The 18946-nt window shown below is 45.6% G+C and overlaps 1 protein-coding gene across 1 annotated transcript in view; it reads left to right on the top strand.

The window, feature by feature from the left end:
• engase (endo-beta-N-acetylglucosaminidase) overlaps window positions 1-17846 on the top strand; it is a 179454-nt gene extending 161608 nt beyond the window's left edge. Inside the window, exons 13-14 of the mRNA XM_056287749.1 lie at window positions 9300-9411; window positions 16562-17846. Of these exons, the coding sequence (XP_056143724.1) occupies window positions 9300-9411; window positions 16562-16969 (520 nt within the window). The 3' untranslated portion in view covers window positions 16970-17846. The remainder of the gene's footprint in view (window positions 1-9299; window positions 9412-16561) is intronic.
• The last annotated feature ends 1100 nt before the right edge of the window (window positions 17847-18946 follow it).

Raw genomic sequence — 18946 nt, 5'->3', positions numbered from 1 at the left:
TCTTGGCTGTTCTTCTCCCTCGGCTGTTGGATTTTGAGCATGTTTCGCTGTGTTTCTCTTCTCCTTATGCTGAGTCACGTCTGCTTCAATGGATGGAGTTAGGAAGCTACAAGGCAAGAGCAGGTCACGATGCAGTATTGTACAGGGGCCGTCAGCGTTAAGAGGGGCCTCAACGTTGACAGGGGAATCATTTATGTGCTTGACAACTTTGTACACAGTTTGACTCCAATGATCAGCTATCTTGCCTCGCACTCCAACATTCTTGATCAGGACATGGTCTCCTTCTTCCAAGATGGTTTCCCTTACTTTCAGGTCGTATCCTTGTTTTTCTGAGCTGTTCTCTCACTGTGCTCTACTGCAAGCTTGTAGCTCTCCTGCAGACTTTCCTTGAGTCTTTTCACATAATCTGTGTGTGAAATCTTGGTCTGTTCCTCTGGACTGAGTCCAAATGCCACATCAATGGGGAGGCTTGGCTGTCTTCCAAACATCAGTTGGTGGGGGGAAAAACCTGTGGTGTCATTTTTGGTGCATTTATAAGCATGAACCAAGGGCTGCACATAGTCACGCCATCTGACCTTGTCATCTTCTCCAAAAGTCCCCAGCATCTCTAGAAGTATTCGGTTAAACTGTTCCACAGGATTGCTGCGTGGGTGGTAAGGGGTAGTTCTTGTTTTCTTTATCCCCAACAGCAGGCAGAGGTCTTTGATTACAACAGACTCAAAGTCACGGCCTTGATCACTATGCAGGCGTTCAGGTACGCCATAGTAGACAAAGAAACTGTTCCATAATGTCTTGGCTACTGTCCTGGCCTTCTGGTCTGTGGTAGGTACTGCAACAGCATACTTGGTGAAATGATCAGTTATGACCAGGATGTTCTTCATACCACGACCGTCAGGTTCCAAAGACAGATAGTCCATGCAGACAAGCTCAAGTGGTTTCTAGTCCTAATGTTGACAAGAGGAGCACTTCTCTTGGCCTTTGCTTTGCGCCGAATACACCTTTCACAAGTCCTCAACCTCTCATCAACGTCTATGGACATCCTGGGCCAATAGAAACGTGCACGGACAAGTTCTATAGTCCTCTCAAATCCCATGTGTCCAACTGACTCATGGAGATGTTCCAGAGCTGTCTTAAGGTACTTGCCGGGAAGAACTAGCTGGAAGAGTGGTTCATTACATTACATTACATTACATTACAGTCATTTCGCTGATGCTTTTATCCAAAACGACTTACAATAAGTGCATTTAACATAGGAAATCAGGAGAACTACTACTCATTAGAGGTCATAAATGCATCTAAACAAGCATCTAAGAGCAAAACCAGTGCTAAAGTAAAAGTGCAAGAAAGAGGTTTTTTTTATGAGCGAATACAATAAGTGCTAAGAACAAGTAACAGGGTAGTAGTTCTTGAAGAGGTGAGTTTTCAACCTGCGCCGAAAGATGGGCAGCGACTCTGCTGTCCTGACATCAGTGGGGAGTTCATTCCACCACTGTGGGGCCAGGACAGAAAAGAGCCGTGACCGGGTCGATAGGCAGCAGGGGCCTCTGAGTGACAGGGCAACCAGGCGTCCCAAGGCAGCAGAGCGAAGTGGTCAGGCGGGGGTGTAGGGCTTGACCATGGCTTGGAGATAGGAAGGAGCTGTTCCTTTCACTGCCCTGTAGGCTAGCACCAGAGTCTTAAACTGGATGCAAGCAGCTACTGGGAGCCAGTGTAGGGACATGAGAAGGGGAGTTGTTGTGTGGGAGAACTTAGGGTGGTTGAACACCAGACGAGCTGCAGTTTTCTGAACAAGCTCCAGAGGTCTGGTGGCCGACGCCGGGGCGCCAGCAAGGAGGGAGTTGCCGTAGTCCAGCCGGGAGATGACCAGAGCCTGGATGAGTACCTGTGCCATCTCGTTGGTGAGGCATGGGCAAATCCTCCTGATATTATAGAGGAGAAATCTGCAGGAGTGAGCAAACGATGCAGCATTTGCAGCAAACGACAGTTGGTTGTCCAGGATCACACCCAGATTCCTCACAGTCCGAGTTGGCATCACCACGTTGTTGTCAATGGTGATGGCCAGGTCTCAGTGTAGGCAACCTTTCCCCGGGAGGACCATCAGCTCTGTCTTGTCCAGATTGAGCTTCAGGTGGTGTGTTGCCATCCACTCTGAGATGTCAGTCAAGCATGCAGCAATGCGTGTCTCTACTTGTGTATCAGAGGGAGGAAAGGACAAGATCAGCTGGGTGTCATTGGCATAACAATGGTAAGAGAAGTCATGTGAGCGAATAACAGAACCCAGGGATGTCGTGTACAGGGACAAAAGGAGAGGACCCAGAACCGAACCCTGTGGAACGCCTGTAGTCAGTCTGCGAGGCTCCGACACAGATCCCATCCATGTCACCTGGTAGGAGCGACCCGTCAGGTAGGACACAAACATTGAGAGTGCACCTCTGGTCACCTTTATTCATCCGTCTACGGTAAAGGACGGCATTGTCAATCACAAGTTGATCCTGCACTTGTAGCATGAGTTGGACTTCTCGGTCCTCTCTCTGTCTAACATGATAGGGCAAATACTTTCCTGCACTGACGATGTCAATTATTCTGCTGATTGCTGGGTCAGCTCTCTGTTCAGCGGCCCATTCCTGCTGGGACATTATGGGAAGGGTTCCGGATCCTGGGAGTGAATCAGCATGGGTGAACTCAGCTGGGATGGCACTTACATCCATGGCAAAAAATTCAATGATGACTGGCGAGTGGTTACTCCCTTCCCCTGTGTAGTCCTTGTCTAGCTTGTGTCTCTGGCAAACAGCTTTGACCGCTTCTGTTGGAAAGGTGGCTTCACTATCCTCCTTTAAGAACTTTGCCAGGAACTGTAGCACCCGATCTTATTCAGTCTTGGCACTAAGATCTGACTCATCAAAGTAATGTGGGCACCTGGACAAACCATCTGCATCTTGATTTCTTTTGCCGGCCCTGTATTGAATGCTGAAATTGTAGTTGGATAAGGCTGCTAGCCACAGATGGCCTTCGGTGTCCAGCTTGGCAAATGTCAATACGTAAGTGAGGGGGTTATTGTCGGTGATGACAGTAAATTCAGCTCCATAAAAGTAGTCAGACAGTTTGTCAGTAATTGCCCACCTAAGAGCAAGAAACTCCAGCTTATGAGTGGGATATCTTCTCTCACCGTTCGACAATCCTCTACTGGCGTAGGCAATGGCCTTCATCTCTCCATTTTGTTGTTGATACAGGGCCGCCCCAAGACCGTGAAGACTCGCATCAGTGTGCAGAATGTAAGGCAGCCTGGGATTGGCAAAGCCAAGGACTGGGGCAGTTGTTAGCATGTCTATGAGAGTTCTGAATGCTTGTTCACACTCAGCTGTCCACTTCTCAGCGAATGGTGACTTGAGATCAGCATTGGAGAAGGACTTAAAATTGGACTTGGAATTTCTCCCTGCAGGAATGTAACCAGCAGCCAGATCATTGAGGGGCTTTTCAATCCTTGAGAAGTCTTTGATGAACCTCCTGTAGTACCCTGTTTAAAGGTGAGTTTAAAGGTGAGTCCTGCCTTGCTTTCCACTCATCTTGCTTTTTCTTCAGTTCTTTGTACTTCAGGTCGACAGCAGACTTGTTAATGAAGTTCTCACATGTGCTGGCTATGTGGCCATCTTTTCCACATTTATAAAACAGAAGCAGGCCTTGGGCTCAGCCCTGGGTGTAAACTGGGTGGGGGTCCCCTGGTGAGCCTGGGCCTTGGCTCTAGGAGTGGGTGTTTCCTGGCTGGGTTCAGGGGGTGTCACCTCACGTGTCTTCTCTCTTTTAGATTTCTTGCCATTGAGCTGCAGTTGCAGCTCAGCAACCTGTTTCCTCAAGATCTCAGTCTCCAAGATGTATACCTGCAACACACTGGCATTGCGATCAGAGGGGTAGGAGAAGTCAGGCACAGACTGCACATGTATTGAGGACTTGGCTTTGGAGGCCCCAAAATGATGGTGCACATGGTCTAGTTTAGTAGTCCTCTTATCTTCTTCTGTTCTCAGGTGTAATAAGAATTCAGCGAAGTCGAGGGGCTCATCAGCTTTCAACTCTAGCTGAAACACAAGGACACGGTCCCAGCAGCCACACTTAAGCTGTCTCATAAGGTGACGGTTGACCTCAGACAGTCTCACTCCCTTTCTTCTCACTGCAGTGTTCAGTAGTGTTTGTAATCTCTGGAGGTAATTCGATGCCCTCTCACCTGGGTCCTGGTTTGTATTCAGGAACTTGCCAAATATCTCTTCGCCATCCTCTACAAGGCCATAAGCCAGGGGTTTCAAACTCCAGGCCTCGAGGGCCGCAGTGTCTGCAGGTATTTGTTGCAACCATGCACTACACCACCTGATTAAACTAGTTCATTTCCCTCCCTGATCCAGGAGGTGAGCTAATTAGTTAAATCAGGTGGTGTAGTGCACGGTTGCAACAAATACCTTCAGACACTGCGGCCCTCAAGGCCTGGAGTTTGACACCCCTGCCATAAGCAGACTCCAACAACGTCATGTAATCTCTGGGGTGAGCAGAGCAGCCTAAGTGCCGCACGACATCTGAGGCTGGGGGAAGCAGACTTTCTAATATTTTCCTTCGCTGTACTTCTACAGGGACATAGTCCTAGAACATTAACTCTACATGGAGCAGCCATGTTTCAAAATCAGCTTCACCTGGGGACTTAGGTATTTTGCCAGAGAAAGAACACAGCCATTTTGAATGGTTCTGAGAGGCATCACTTTTGATCACATGTTTGACGACAATATGCCTAATTTCTGGTGCATTCAGCAACTCCTCATCTAGCATGTCAAGTCTGATGGGAGCAACTCTGTCTTTCATTACAGGTTTGGGCTTTTTCTTTGCTGGCCTCAGAGCCTTTGGGGGTGGAAGGGGCAAATCAAGTGTCTTTCTAGACCTATGAATAAGGGGCGTCATACTGTGGTCAGAGTCAGTGTCATTACTGCTGTCTGAGTCACTGGAGTCTGTGTCTGTGAAAAGCCTGTGTAAGTACTTTAACACTGTCTGCATGCCATGTTACTGAGTGTTGCTGATGTTCTGTATGCAAAAAGGTAAGTCAAGTGCAAGCATAGCATTAACAGCACCAGACTCAAACTCTAAAATGGCAGTACAATAGCCCTCTTTTTCTGTACTTGGCACTCTCACTGTTTTAACTACAGCACCATACCTTTCAAAAGTTGCAGTGATGTCATCATCTGTATCAGTTTGGGTAATACCTAACAGCGCAATGGACCGTTCTGCTTTGATACCATACACATATTCAATATCCATGTCTTTCAATGAAATCAGTTTCACTTACCATAAACACCAAAAACACTTCACATAAAAGGTCAAAATGGCTTAGTTACCAGCATATAGCATAACACTCAAAAATTGAAATTTCATTAGCTTGGTTGTGCTCAGATCACTCCTGGCTGGCTCGCCACTAATGTAACTCTTGTTATCAGGGCTTGTATCAGACCACTATATTAATTAATGTTAGTATGCGCTGATAACAATTGGACCACAAATCTAACATAGGTTCGATTCAGGAAGTGAATGGCACGACCATAGGTTAAGTAGAAGAAGGTATTAAAATACTTTATGAAGAAAACACCATAAGTTCAGAATCACTAGGGGGAAAAAATCAATAAACAAAATAATAAACAACTTCCCCAAATTGTCAGTCAATGCATAAAACCAGTCAGTCAATGTGAAAATTCAGTTAAGTCCAATCCAGTGTTTTTGTCCTTGTATCTTCTAAATCAGGCCTGATGGAACTACCCGGGTAGTGTAATGATAGCGTTGGAAATATCTTTGTTAAAGTAAAGCCTTATCTGTATCCAAGGGCTCTGTATCCAGGGAAATTCAGTCAGTCCACTGCCGGGAGTAGGCTGGTAGCTGATGGTATGACCTTCTTCAAAGGTATCGGGATCGCTGGCTCGCCATCTGGATTCACTCGACTCAGTATATAACACACACAAAAAACAACAATCTGTATACAGCCGTGTAAAATATACTGTGGCGAATTCGGGGGACAACGCAACCACAGGAGCTGCCACGGCCGGGACGCGAACCCGTATCGCACGTACCGCAGGAGACATCGCTAACCGCTCGACTAAAGGGTCAGACCCGCCAGTCAGCGTGTCTACTTATCCATGCACGTTACACTACCCCCCTCCTTCGGGAAGCACGTCCCCGCGCTTAAGCATATCAGCTCCTTCACGCCGCATACGCTTCCGATGGCCTTACGGTCGCTCCATCCCACTTCTGACACCAATGTAGCGAATTTAGGAGGCAACCACAGGAACTGCCGCGGCCGGGAAGTGAACCCGTTTAGCCCGCACCGCGAGAGACATCGCTAACCGCTCGACTAAAGGGTCAGACCTGCCAGCCAGCGGCCAGCGTGTCTACTTATCCATGCACGTTACGATACCATTAGTACTGTACAGTGTCGTATTTCAACCATAAAACATTCCAACATTCATCGTAAAATCTCAATCAATATAAATACAATTATGCATAGCTTTCGCGGTTTTTACATTCTGAGCGACGTAGTAGCATTTCAAGGCAATAGCTTACAGTGCTATCAGTAGCCATATTAGGCGTGAGACGCTACGCGGCTCGTTCACTCATAAATAAATAGACATGTCTATAAAAACCCTTTTCACCCATTAACACCATAAATCACGAATATCTAGCTTACAGTGAGAAACCAACATCGACTTCACTTTCATCTCTGATTGGTTTTTAAAGATTCCCACAGATACGTTTTAGCTATGAATGTGGATAACACAACCAGCTAACTAGCATCTATCACTTCAGATACACTCACCAGAGATATCTTCAGTTAAGTTGAGAGGAAAAATGCAAAAATACAATGCAGCAAAAGAAGGGATTCAGATGACTTATCACTCGTTCATCAACTAAACAAAATTGACTGAATCAAAAATGAAGTGGTAATTTTCGCTCTCTCTGTTACTTCTCACTTGTCTTTGGTACTCTGTCAGTTCGCTCTGATGAAAAAAACGTATCTGCTCTAACTGGCTACAGTGGAGCGGCTCAGCCAAACTAGAGAGGCAGCGTCATCTAGAGGAATGGAGAATAATACACTGTAAATGGTGAATGTTGACTATGTGCATAATAGGTGGGCTACATATATAAAACTTTGTTAAAAGAAACACTTAATGGTAGGGAAAGTGCTCAATAAGGAGCAAAACATCCAGTGAATCAAGTAAATTCTTTATGAGACAGTACAAGCCTGTTTCATGCCATAAACAATCTGGATTATATATAATCCAGTGAGTCAAGTAAATTCTTTATATTTTATTCAGCTGTCATTCTTTCCGGAGTGGCTTTATTGACAGCTGATGATTGCTTATGGCATGAAACAGGATTGTACTGTCTCATAAAGAATTTACTTGACTATATATATATATTAAGATAGATGTAGGAAAAAAACTAATGCATTTCAGTACAAGCTTGTTTTGTGCTTCACACACTCATCAGCTGCCAATGTGATTAAACAACAAAGAAAAACAATAAATATTACGTTGCCCCACATCACGCTCCTAGTTACAGTGGACAGTAACCAATGAGAGAGGGGAAGATAGAAAACATTTGAAATATTACAAACAATGTGGTAGGTTGTTACAATGAACTGCAACCAATGGTGGGATAGAAAACATTACATTATTGTAATGTTCAAATTGCTGAATAAGTTAATGCTGGCTATGATGGACAAGAGTTGGAACACACAGTGCCTCACACCCTGCTGCGCATGGGCCTGTGTAACTGTAGACCTATCAGAGTGCCCATGGTGAACCCTGTCCATCACTGAAAGCACCTACAATGAGCATGTGAGTGTCAGAAGTGGACCATGAAGCAATGGAAAAAGATTGCCCGGTCTGATGAATCCCGTTTTCTTTTATGTCATGTGGATGGCCAGGTATGGATGGCCTTATTCCCACAGTATAGGATGCACTGTGGAAATTAGGCAAGCCAGCGGAGGCATGATGATGCTCTGGCAATGTTTTGCTGGGAAGTCTTACCTGATCATACAGAAAAGACAGAGGGGAAAAAAAGGAGGGAGAAAATCTCTGACGTTAGAAACGGAGTATGGTCCAACCTTATGTGCTGTAAACTGTTCACACTCACTCTTGCGTGACTAACATCTTCCACTGAGATCGGGTAGTGACAACTCCCGAATGCCCAGCATACAGAGAGAGAGAGAGAGAGAGAGAGAGAGAAGAGAGAGAGAGAGAGAGAGAGAGAGAGAGAGAGAGAGAGAGAGAGAGAGAGAGAGAGAGAGAGAGAGAGAGAGAGAGAGAGAGAGAGAGAGAGAGAGAGAGAGGAGAGAGAGAGAGAGAGAGAGAGAGAGAGAGAGAGAGAGAGAGAGAGAGAGAGAGAGAGAGAGAGAGAGAGAGAGAGAGAGAGGAGAGAGAGAGAGAGAGAGAGAGAGAGAGAGAGAGAGAGAGAGAGAGAGAGAGAGAGAGAGAGAGAGGAGAGAGAGAGAGAGAGAGAGAGAGAGAGAGAGAGAGAGAGAGAGAGAGAGAGAGAGAGAGTTCTTAAGTCCCTCATGAGGATATTCACAATTATCCCTATTTCGGATATCCCGATAATAGATATTCACCATGATCAACTTTCCGTGGTTTTTTTTTTTTTTTAAATCATGATCCGTGATGAAATCCTATAATGTTCCATCCCTAGTGCTGGTAAAAGAGCAGTCTCCAGGATAAAGTTCAATTAGGTGGGATTATGCTGGGTGTGTTGGGAGAAGGATGCTGAATATGGAGCTGCCAGGGAAGAGAAAAAGAGTAAGGCCTAAGAAGAGGTTTATGGATGTGGTGAGGGAGGACATGCAACTGGTTGGCGCGACAGAGGAAGATAGCAGAGGACAGGAAGAGATGAAAACGGATGATCTGCTGTGGTGACGGGAGCAGCCAAAGATAGCAGTAGATTCGGTATTCAGGCACTAAATACTTTTTTTCCCCTTTTATAGAAAAAACAATCAAAATACAACATACATATTACATAGAGTATACCTTTTCAGAGTATACTGCCCAAACATGTAGATACACCAGGTCTCCTTACATAGTGAGTGAACAAAAAATGCAAATTTAAGGAATGACAATTTTGTTAAACGTAATTGGAGCTATCAGCCTCAATTGGTGGCATTTATGGCAAATTGGGGTGTGTGCATATGGCTTTTTAAATGTACACAGACGTTTTTTCTTGAGTATAAATATATTTTATTCATCTGACCCCTGGTGTTCCTTTCTTGTGGATGATGCTGTGTACAGATGTTTCCAGTTGGAGTTACATGGATGTGCTCTAAGGGAAGTGTGTGTCAACATTCAGCGGGAGGGACAACTGCAGGATACACCTTTTAACTGCAGAATTGGAGAAATCATGGTAAGTGTAGAATCAGGTCTTATAGGGCTAGGAACCTTAATGTATGGGAAAGGTTCCCGGGGGTGACAATAAAGGTCGGACCGGACCAGTAAAGACAGAGGTGTTGTGAGTTCTTCTTTATAAGTTAATGTTTAGTGTCATAAGACACACTAACCAAACATGGTGTCAGAATCGGGATGAATAGCCAACTTAGTTTGAGTATATTTACCAGTGCAGTATATAGAGGGGGAAAAAATAGCCCACAGAGCAAACGTAATTGGAAGCTAGCTACGCTAGAGTTAGCCGTTAAACTAGCTAGCTGACGGAGAACGTGAAAATTAGTCAGTTTCAAGTTCCCCCGCCAGAGAAGTTCTCATTCAAAGCTGAAGACTGGGCAAAATGGATCAAACGGTTCGAAAGATTTCGGATTGCATCAGGATTGGCGACACAAGCAGACAAGAATCAAGTAAATACATTGATCTACACGATGGGAGAAGAAGCAGAGGATATCCTGACCTCTCGGCATTTGACGGCGGAACAAGCGAGTGACTATGCCACAGTCAAAGACAGGTTGGATGCCCACTTCATAGCACGAAGAAATATCATCTTTGAGAGGGCTAAGTTTAACCAGCGCCAGCAGGAGCCGGGTGAGTCGGCAGACTGTTTTATCACTGCACTGCACTGTTTGGCTGAACATTGCGGATATGAAGCACTACACGATGAAATGAAGCTGGTGGTTGGACTGAGAGACTCAAAGCTGTCAGAACAGCTACAGATGGACCCGGATCTAACCCTGGAAAAAGCTGTCGCAAGAGTACGACAGAGTGAACAGGTAAAGAAACAAGACATGCTAAAGAGAAACTTCAAAGAGGACATGACGAACACACAGCTAGACAGCATGCAAGGCCAGCAGTGGAGCAGAGGGAGGTACGGACAGGACAAGCCACAGTCATCTCATGCGGGTAAGAAAACAGCCCAGAAAGTGACCTCCAGGCAGACACAGTGTAAATGGTGTGGTGACATGAGAGGTCACAGCATGCAGCAATGTCCAGCCAGGGAAGTACGGTTCAACCACTGTAAGAAACAGGGACATTATGCCAGGGTGTGCAGAGCTAAAACGTCAGAAGGTGCACACGTAGCCACACTGACAAATGATGTGGAGGACTATAATGAGGACTATGTGGGGGATAAGGAGAATGCATATCTGGGAACTATGACTGTGAATGCAGATGATGGCCCATGGATGACGGACGTAAAAATGGACCAAGGCAACACTGTGTGGAAAATAGACACAGGTGCGGACGTGACGGCAGTTCCCGAGACTTTGTGTAGTCAGGATCAACTGTGGAGACTAGGAAGACCAACAAAATCCTTAAAGGGGCCAGGAGGACGACCACTTAATGTGAAAGGGAAATTCACAGCCACGCTTAAGAAAGGCAAAAAGCACACAAGACAGGATGTTTATGTGGTAGAGGGACTGGCTGTGCCACTGCTGGGCAGGTCGGCTGCCACAGCGCTGCAGTTGGTGGCCAGGCTGGACACCATCTGTCAAGCGCTGGACTCAAAAGAGGCTGTAAAATGAGAATTCCTGATGCTCTTCAGTGGTCTGGGGAGGATGACTGTGCTAAAACCGGGAGCTAAGCCTTTCTCCATCTCCACTCCCAGGCGAGTCTCCCTACCCCTTTTACCAAAAGTAAAGGAAGAACTGAAATGCATGGAGCAACAGGGGGTCGTTTCAAAAGTGGAACAACCAACTGAATGGTGCGCACCAATGGTGGTGGTCCCCAAACAGACAGGGAGAGTGAGAATTTGCACAGACCTCACAGAACTGAACAAGTCTGTTATGAGAGAGAGACACCCACTCCCCTCAGTGGAACACACGCTGGGACAGTTGGCTGGAGCCCAAGTGTTCTCCAAGCTGGATGCAAATTCAGGATTCTAGCAAATCCCGCTTTCCAAATAGTCTGCACTACTTACCACCTTCATGACACCATTTGGGCGGTACTGCTATAACCGCTTGTGCTTTGGAATATATTCCACTCCAGAGCACTTCCAGAAGCGCGTGACACAGATCCTGGAGGGCCTGGAGGATGTCGTGTGTCAGATGGATGATGTGCTCATCTGGGGAGCGACACAACGGCAGCATGATGAGAGGCTCCGCGCTGCACTGACACGGCTCCAGGAGGCCAGGGTCACGCTCAATGAGAAATGTGAGTTTTCCAAGAGCAAACTCAAGTTTCTGGGACAGGTCATCGAGGCATTGGGGGTGAGTGCTGACCCTGACAAAGTGGAGGCAGTCAAAGCCATGAAAGAGCCTAGGAACACAAGAGAAGTGCGGGGGCTGCTGGGGATGATAAATCATCTTGGCAAGTTTCTACCTCATCTCGCTGAGAAGACCCGTCCACTCAGAGACCTGCTGAAGAAATCAAACATGTGGGCCTGGGGGTCCGCTCAGCAGGAGGCCTTTGACAAGGTTAAAGAGAAACTGACCACACCCCCTGGACTGACCCTGTATGACCCAAACGCAGAAGCCATGGTCTCCGCAGATGCCTCATCATATGGGCTGGGGGCTGTCCTTCTCCAGAGGCAACAGAAACAAGCATGGAAACCAGTGGCGTATGCTTCACGAGCCCTCAGTGGCACAGAGCAGAGGTACGCCCAAATAGAAAAAGAGGCATTAGCCTCCACCTGGGCCTGCGAGAAGTTTTCAGAGTTTCTCATTGGAAAAGACTTCCATATCGAGACTGACCACAAACCTCTGGTCCCCCTGCTGGGATCAAGGACCCTCGACAACCTGCCACCGCGCATACAGCACCTCAGAATGAGACTAATGAGCTTATCCTACACAATATCACACGTGGCAGGCAAGAACATTGCAACAGCAGATGTGCTCTCCAGGGTTCCTGTTTGCACAGCGGATGGATTACAGCAGGAGGACATGAACCTGTATGTCAACTCTAACATGGGAAGTCTGCCTGCAACCGAGAAACGGCTCAGAGAGATCCAAACACACCAGAACAGTGACCCCATAGTTTGCCAGCTGAAGAGGTACTGTGTGGTAGGATGGCCAAGATAAGTTCTCCATCCGTCGTGAAATTCAGCCCTACCAGCCGTTCTCAGGAGAGTTCACAGTGCAGAATGGTCTCCTGCTAAAAGGGGTGAGGATAGTCATCCCAGCATCACTCCGTGCAGACATCCTGAACAAGCTGCACGAAGGACACCTCGGGATAACAAAATGCAGGGAGAGAGCTAAACAATCGGTGTGGTGGCCAGGCCTCAGTAAGGAACTGCAAAATGCTGTGGAAAAGTGTAACACATGTGCGTGCGAGAGAGTGAACTTTAGAGAGCCGATGATATCTGCAGAGTTCCCAATCAGACCATGGTCCACTGTCAGAGCAGACCTGTTCCAAGAAAACAACCAAAACTACCTCGTCATTGTTGACTACTACTCCAGATACTTGGAAGTTGCTAAACTGACATCCACAACATCAGAGGCGGTGATCCAGCACTTCAAGTCCATCTTCTCTCGCCATGGAATCCCGGAGGTAGTACGCTCAGACAACGGACCCCAATTTGCGTCCGAAAGCTTCCGGAAGTTTGCACAGGACTGGTGTTTTCATCATGTGACGTCCAGCCCCCGCTTCCCGCAGAGCAACGGGGAGGCGGAGCGAGCGGTGAGAACAGCCAAAAGTCTGCTTAAAAAGTCACAGGATCCCTACCTGGCGCTCATGGCCTACCGCGACACCCCGCTGGCGAATGGGTATAGTCCCACAGAGCTTATCATGGGGAGAAGGATCAGAACTCTTGTTCCAGTCATCCCATCCCAACTCAAACCACAATGTACAGACACAGGGAAACTGAGAAAGACTGAGCAAGCCTACAGAGACAGCCAGCAACGGAACTATAACCGCCGACACAGAACACGTCACATGCCCCTCATCCAGCCAGGTAAACGTGTGGATCAGAGACACTGACCAGCGAGGGACAGTGGTGTCTATGGCAGGCACACCAAGAAATACCTGGTTGAGACACCAGAAGGTATGCTGCAGAGAAACAGGCTTCATCTCTCTCCAACTCCTGTGGCTCCAGATAATACAACCAACTTACCTGAGTCATTGCCAGAGGGCAACCACACAACAGATGCAGGGAAAACACAGGTCACAGAAGTAGGACACAACCCAAATCAACAGCAGCAGAGCTTAATGACTGAGAACCGATACCCACCTAGGGTGAGGAGAACTCCCAAGTACCTCAAGAACTTTGTGTGCAAGTGAAAGAAAAAAAAAGAGAGAGAGAGTATGGGCGTGGGTTGAAAATAACTGTTTGTTCATGGGTTGAAAAGAACTGTTACTTCAGTACTGGTATTGTTCATATTACCACACTGTTATTAGAAAGAACTGTTAGTTCAGACTACACTTTAGATTACCGTTATGTGGTTGATTTCAGAACAAGTAATATTTTATTAGAAAGAACAGATTGAGTTATTTACATCATTAATACTGTTTAGTTATACTGTTTAGTTAACACACAGGGAAAGCTACATATTTCAGAAAGGGAAATGTAGTATCAGGTCTTATAGGGCTAGGAACCTTAATGTATGGGAAGGGTTCCCGGGGGTGTCAATAAAGGTCGGACCGGACCAGTAAAGACACCGGTGTTGTGAGTTCTTCTTTATAAGTTAATGTTTAGTGTCATAAGACACACTAACCAAACAGTAAGGAAAAAGTAAAGGCAGCTCAGCAAGAGTTATTGCCTTGGCCATTGTCATTGGATATGTTTTTTCCTTGTGTTTCCCAGTACTCGTCGTTGTTTATAAAGTGACTGCACATGTGCCCATTCTGTTTATGCTATAAAGCTTCAGTCCCATTGGCTATTGCCAGAGCTGGTGTCCGAATTCAGTCTTTGACCCATTCCCACTACGAGACACAGTTGTGACACAATTAAACATGTTTAAAAAAATGGTAATTAAGACTGGTTGGGAGTCAGTGGGAGGGTGGCAAAATCTTGAATCCCTTTCATACTAGAAGATTATCGGCCCCCTATGACTTAAGTCAACAAGGACAGCCAGATGCAAGAATCAGCCTGATTTTCGTCAAATGTAGAGCAGCCTTTTGTTGCACTGAACTCTAGATTTTGCAAGCTAGAGCTGAATGAATGAAGACTGAAGAAAAAGATGGATAACTGAAAATAAAACCTGTCAATGTACAACATGAGCAGTCGGTGTAAAATATGAATAAACTTCAGAATTACAAACTATTCTTTTAATCTGCGATGGGACCAGTGTCACACCAAAATCCACAGCAGCTGAAAATTGTGACCATGTTTGTCTCGAATGCACAGGAAGTGCCACCTCACAGTTGTGACTGGATGGCGTTGCTAAGGTGCGGCCACCCTCCTTAAATTATCCTGACTTTAACCACAACACAAACATGGCAGCACATCTGCAGAGACTCCACGCAGAAAGTGATCTTATCTCAGTTTAACTGCGTTTAACAGGAAATGCCCTGTTAATTCTGATTTTGATACACATGATTCTGATGAACAATCAGAATCATGGCTTCATTGCCATGGGTTTACATCGTATTCTGTGGTGACATGAGGATTCTGAAGACTGTTATTTTTCAGTGTCATTACTGGTTTTTTTTTTTTTTAGTTAAGGTCCAGTCAGTCTTTATAAAGAAAGAAAGAGGGTTTTCTCTATAATTCAAGACTTTGGTGTGGTATGTAAAGAATCAAGAATCATGCCCTCAAAATTGAAATTAAAATTAACCATTAAATTTTGACAATCGTTACACCTTTAGTCAATATGACTAAGAGTATACTAAATCAACAGTCACTCAAACAGCGTGTATCTGTCAGTGAGTTATCTTTCAGCAGTAGTGATGTTTGAACAGAGACCTATACTACAGTATACCTGTAATATACTAGGTCACAATTTTGTTCTGCATAGAAGTATTAGTGGAAAGTGAAGATTAATTTTAAAAGTGTACGAAATTAGACAAATGACATGCACTATGATAAGAGATCGAAATTTGCAAATATATTCATATGCTGTTATAGCTTGTGCAGTCATAACCTGAAACTACATATATTTTTTCTAAATTACATGAGTGACGCCATCTAATAGCAGATTAGTCTTTTTTTCCCCCTTTTTCTCCCCAATGTACCCATCCAATTACCCCACTCTTCCGAGCATCCCAGTCACTGCTCCACCCCCTCTGCCGAGCCGGGGAGAGCTGCAAACTATCACATCTCCTCCGATACATGTGGAGACACCAGCTCCTTCTCTTCACCTGACAGTGTGGAGTTTCACCTGGGGGACATGGCGTATGGAAGGATCACGCTAACCCCCTCCTCTTAACAGGCTCCCCGACCGACCAAAGGAGGCGCTAGCTAGTGGAGCGACAGGACACATACCCACATCCGGCTTCCCACCCACAGACATGGCCAATTGTGTCTGTAGGGACACCCGACCAAGCCAGACGTAACACGGAGATTCAAACTGGCAATCCCCGTGTTGATAGGCAACAGAATAGACCGCTACACTACCCGGATGCCCAATAGCAGATTAGTCTGTCAGAATTCACTCAATTTTGGAAAGTCAGTTGTTGATTATCAGTTTGGAGACAAAGCAAGAAGGACAAGATTGAGATGGTTTGGACATGTGTGGAGGAGAGATGCTGGGTATATTGGGAGAAGGATGCTGGATATGGAGCTGCCAGGGAAGAGGAAAAGAGGAAGGCCAAAGAGGAGGTTTATGGATGTGGTGAGAGAGGACATGCATGTAGCTGGTGTGACAGAGGACTGGAAGAAATGGAAATGGATGATCCGCTGTGGCGACCCCTAATGGGAGCAGCCAAAAGTAGCAGTAGTAGTAGATGTTGATTATCCAAGCCAAAACGTGAAGGAAGACCTTGGGCAAAAAAGATCACAGAACTACTTCCTCTCCAAACACAGCTGTCGGCTGTGTAATGGGGTGAATGGTGCCAGACCTTATTAAACAGGAAGAGACGTATTAGATATATCAGATTTCACAACAACAAAAAAAAAGTTCAAGTAGTGTCAGAAAACCCCAGAGCAGTTATTAGAACTCTAAAGTAAAAAATTATCTACTTCTGCAATTTTCATTTTTGACTCTTCTCTTTCTTCTCTTTCATGCTGTTTACTACAGTTCCTGGATGCAGCCAGTCTCCAGGTGCCTCCTGAGAAGGTTGAAAGTGTGTGCATTTATGATGTGGTGTGGCGTCGCAGTGTCAATGCTTCTCCGGGTTCCTCATCTCCAAGCCTCTACCTCAGTGCTACTCTGCGCTGGCGATACCCGACCCAGCTGGTGCGCTATTTCAGGCTGTACTGTCAGGTGCTGAGGGGACCGGACCCGCAGATGCTCCCAAGCCAGATGGTGCTGTTGGGCCGGGCTTACTCTACTCTGTTCCGGGTGACAGAGCTTGTGGTACCTGAGCCCCCAGGCCTGGTGCAGCTGGTGGTGCAGCCGGTGGTCAGGGAGGGATTTTTAGTCCCAGAGAGCCACTGGGGAAGGCATAACCTCAACTACACAGAGGATCATGGTGTGGCCACATAAAAAACTTAAACAAGTGTTAGCAGGCTATGTCTGCTTATGATAAAAGCAGAGCAGGAACCAAGCCCTTTACAGCATTAAGCAAGCTTTTTGGCAATTAGGATTTGCTGGGGCAGATATGTGTATTTATTTGCAAGGTGGTTAAAACAAAGGAACCAGAGCCTGCTTACATAAGAAAGAAAAACCCTAATTTGATCAAATATATTTAAATCATTATCTAAACAAGCTGAGTTAGAAATAAGAAAACTCTGTCCTCGGAGAGGCTCACAATACAGGCAGGTTAGCATTGTTAATGTACTTTTGTTGTATGAAATTCAAGTTGTTCATCACCTGCAGATATCATGGTGCAGTTAAGCTTCAAAGCAGGGCAGGATTTGAAATTTTACATTTAATAGAGCCATTAACATCTAATCAAGTCATTGTTTAAATGATTAGTGTGCTGTCAAATTTATAGATATTTTGTTGGTTTTCTTTTAGTCAAATAGTTTGGTAGTTTTGTCAAATAATTTTGCTTTTGTCGATTAATGCAAAAACTTGCGTTTCATACAAAACCAGCTAAGAAACTCAGTTTTTCTGTCCCATTCTGGACATGAAGCTTTGCTATGTGAACCCACAATACCTAGAATTCACTGCAGAGGTTTGATTGGTCAGCAGATCACAAGGTCAAAACCTACCATGAGTGGGGTTGCAGTCTGCTGCACATCCCACTATTTTTTTTTTCAGACTCTGCTGTGCTAAAATAGGTGTAGCAGGCTAACACGACCATAGTTTTTATTTAGAGTAAATAATCATGAGTTGTATGAACAGCACCACCAAGCACTTAGTGTTAAACCTAGAATTTTTACATATAAATATAATTACAATGAATAAAGTGAATTCCAAACTCTGATATGAGTAGTATGTTGTGTATCTAATTTCTCCGGGATCTATGAATAATCGTTTCATCAAAGAAAATGAAGGCCTACATCTCAACTACACCTAGTTCAACAATGAATCATGAACCTTGGTTGATCCTCTGTACTGTTCATCAGGAGGATATCTTGACATGAATGTACTGCATTTATCTCAAGATTACCTTGTGTAACTACTTTAGCCATTTTGTATAAAAAGCAGTAATAATATAGTGTAGAAAGGTGTGAAATGCTGGGGGCGTCCAGGTCGCGTAGCGGTCTATTCCATTACCTACCAAAACGGGGATAGGTGGTTCGAATCCCCATGTTATCTTCGGCTTAATCAGGCGTCCCTACAGACACAATTGGCCGTGTCTGCGGGTGGGAAGGCGGATGTGGGTACTTGTCCTGGTCGCTGCACTAGTGCCTCCTCTGGTTGGTCGGGACGCCTGTTCAGGGGGGATGGGGAACTGGGGGGATAGCAAGATCCTCCCACACGCTACATCCCCCCCCCCGGTGAAACTCCTCAATGTCAGGTGAAAAGAAGCGGATGGTTAATCGACATGTATCGGAGGAGACGTGGTAGTCAGCAGCCCTCCCCGGATCGGAAGAGAGGGTGGAGCAGCAACTGGGACGGCTCGGAAGAGTAGCGTAATTGGCCAAGTACAATTGGGGGAAAAAGGGGCAAAATATAAAATATATACACTACCGTTCAAAAGTTTGGGATCACCCAAACAATTTTGTGTTTTCCATGAAAAGTCACACTTATTCACCACCATATGTTGTGAAATGAATAGAAAATAGAGTCAAGACATTGACAAGGTTAGAAATAATGATTTGTATTTGAAATAAGATTTTTTTTACATCAAACTTTGCTTTCGTCAAAGAATCCTCCATTTGCAGCAATTACAGCATTGCAGACCTTTGGCATTCTAGCTGTTAATTTGTTGAGGTAATCTGGAGAAATTGCACCCCACGCTTCCAGAAGCAGCTCCCACAAGTTGGATTGGTTGGATGGGCACTTCTTCGAGCAGATTGAGTTTCTGGAGCATCACATTTGTGGGGTCAATTAAACGCTCAAAATGGCCAG

The sequence above is a fragment of the Lampris incognitus genome, chromosome 10, assembly GCF_029633865.1.
Source record: "Lampris incognitus isolate fLamInc1 chromosome 10, fLamInc1.hap2, whole genome shotgun sequence".
NCBI lineage: Eukaryota > Metazoa > Chordata > Actinopteri > Lampriformes > Lampridae > Lampris > Lampris incognitus.
Note: the sequence above shows the minus strand (reverse complement) of the source record. Positions and strands in the feature narration are given on the sequence as shown.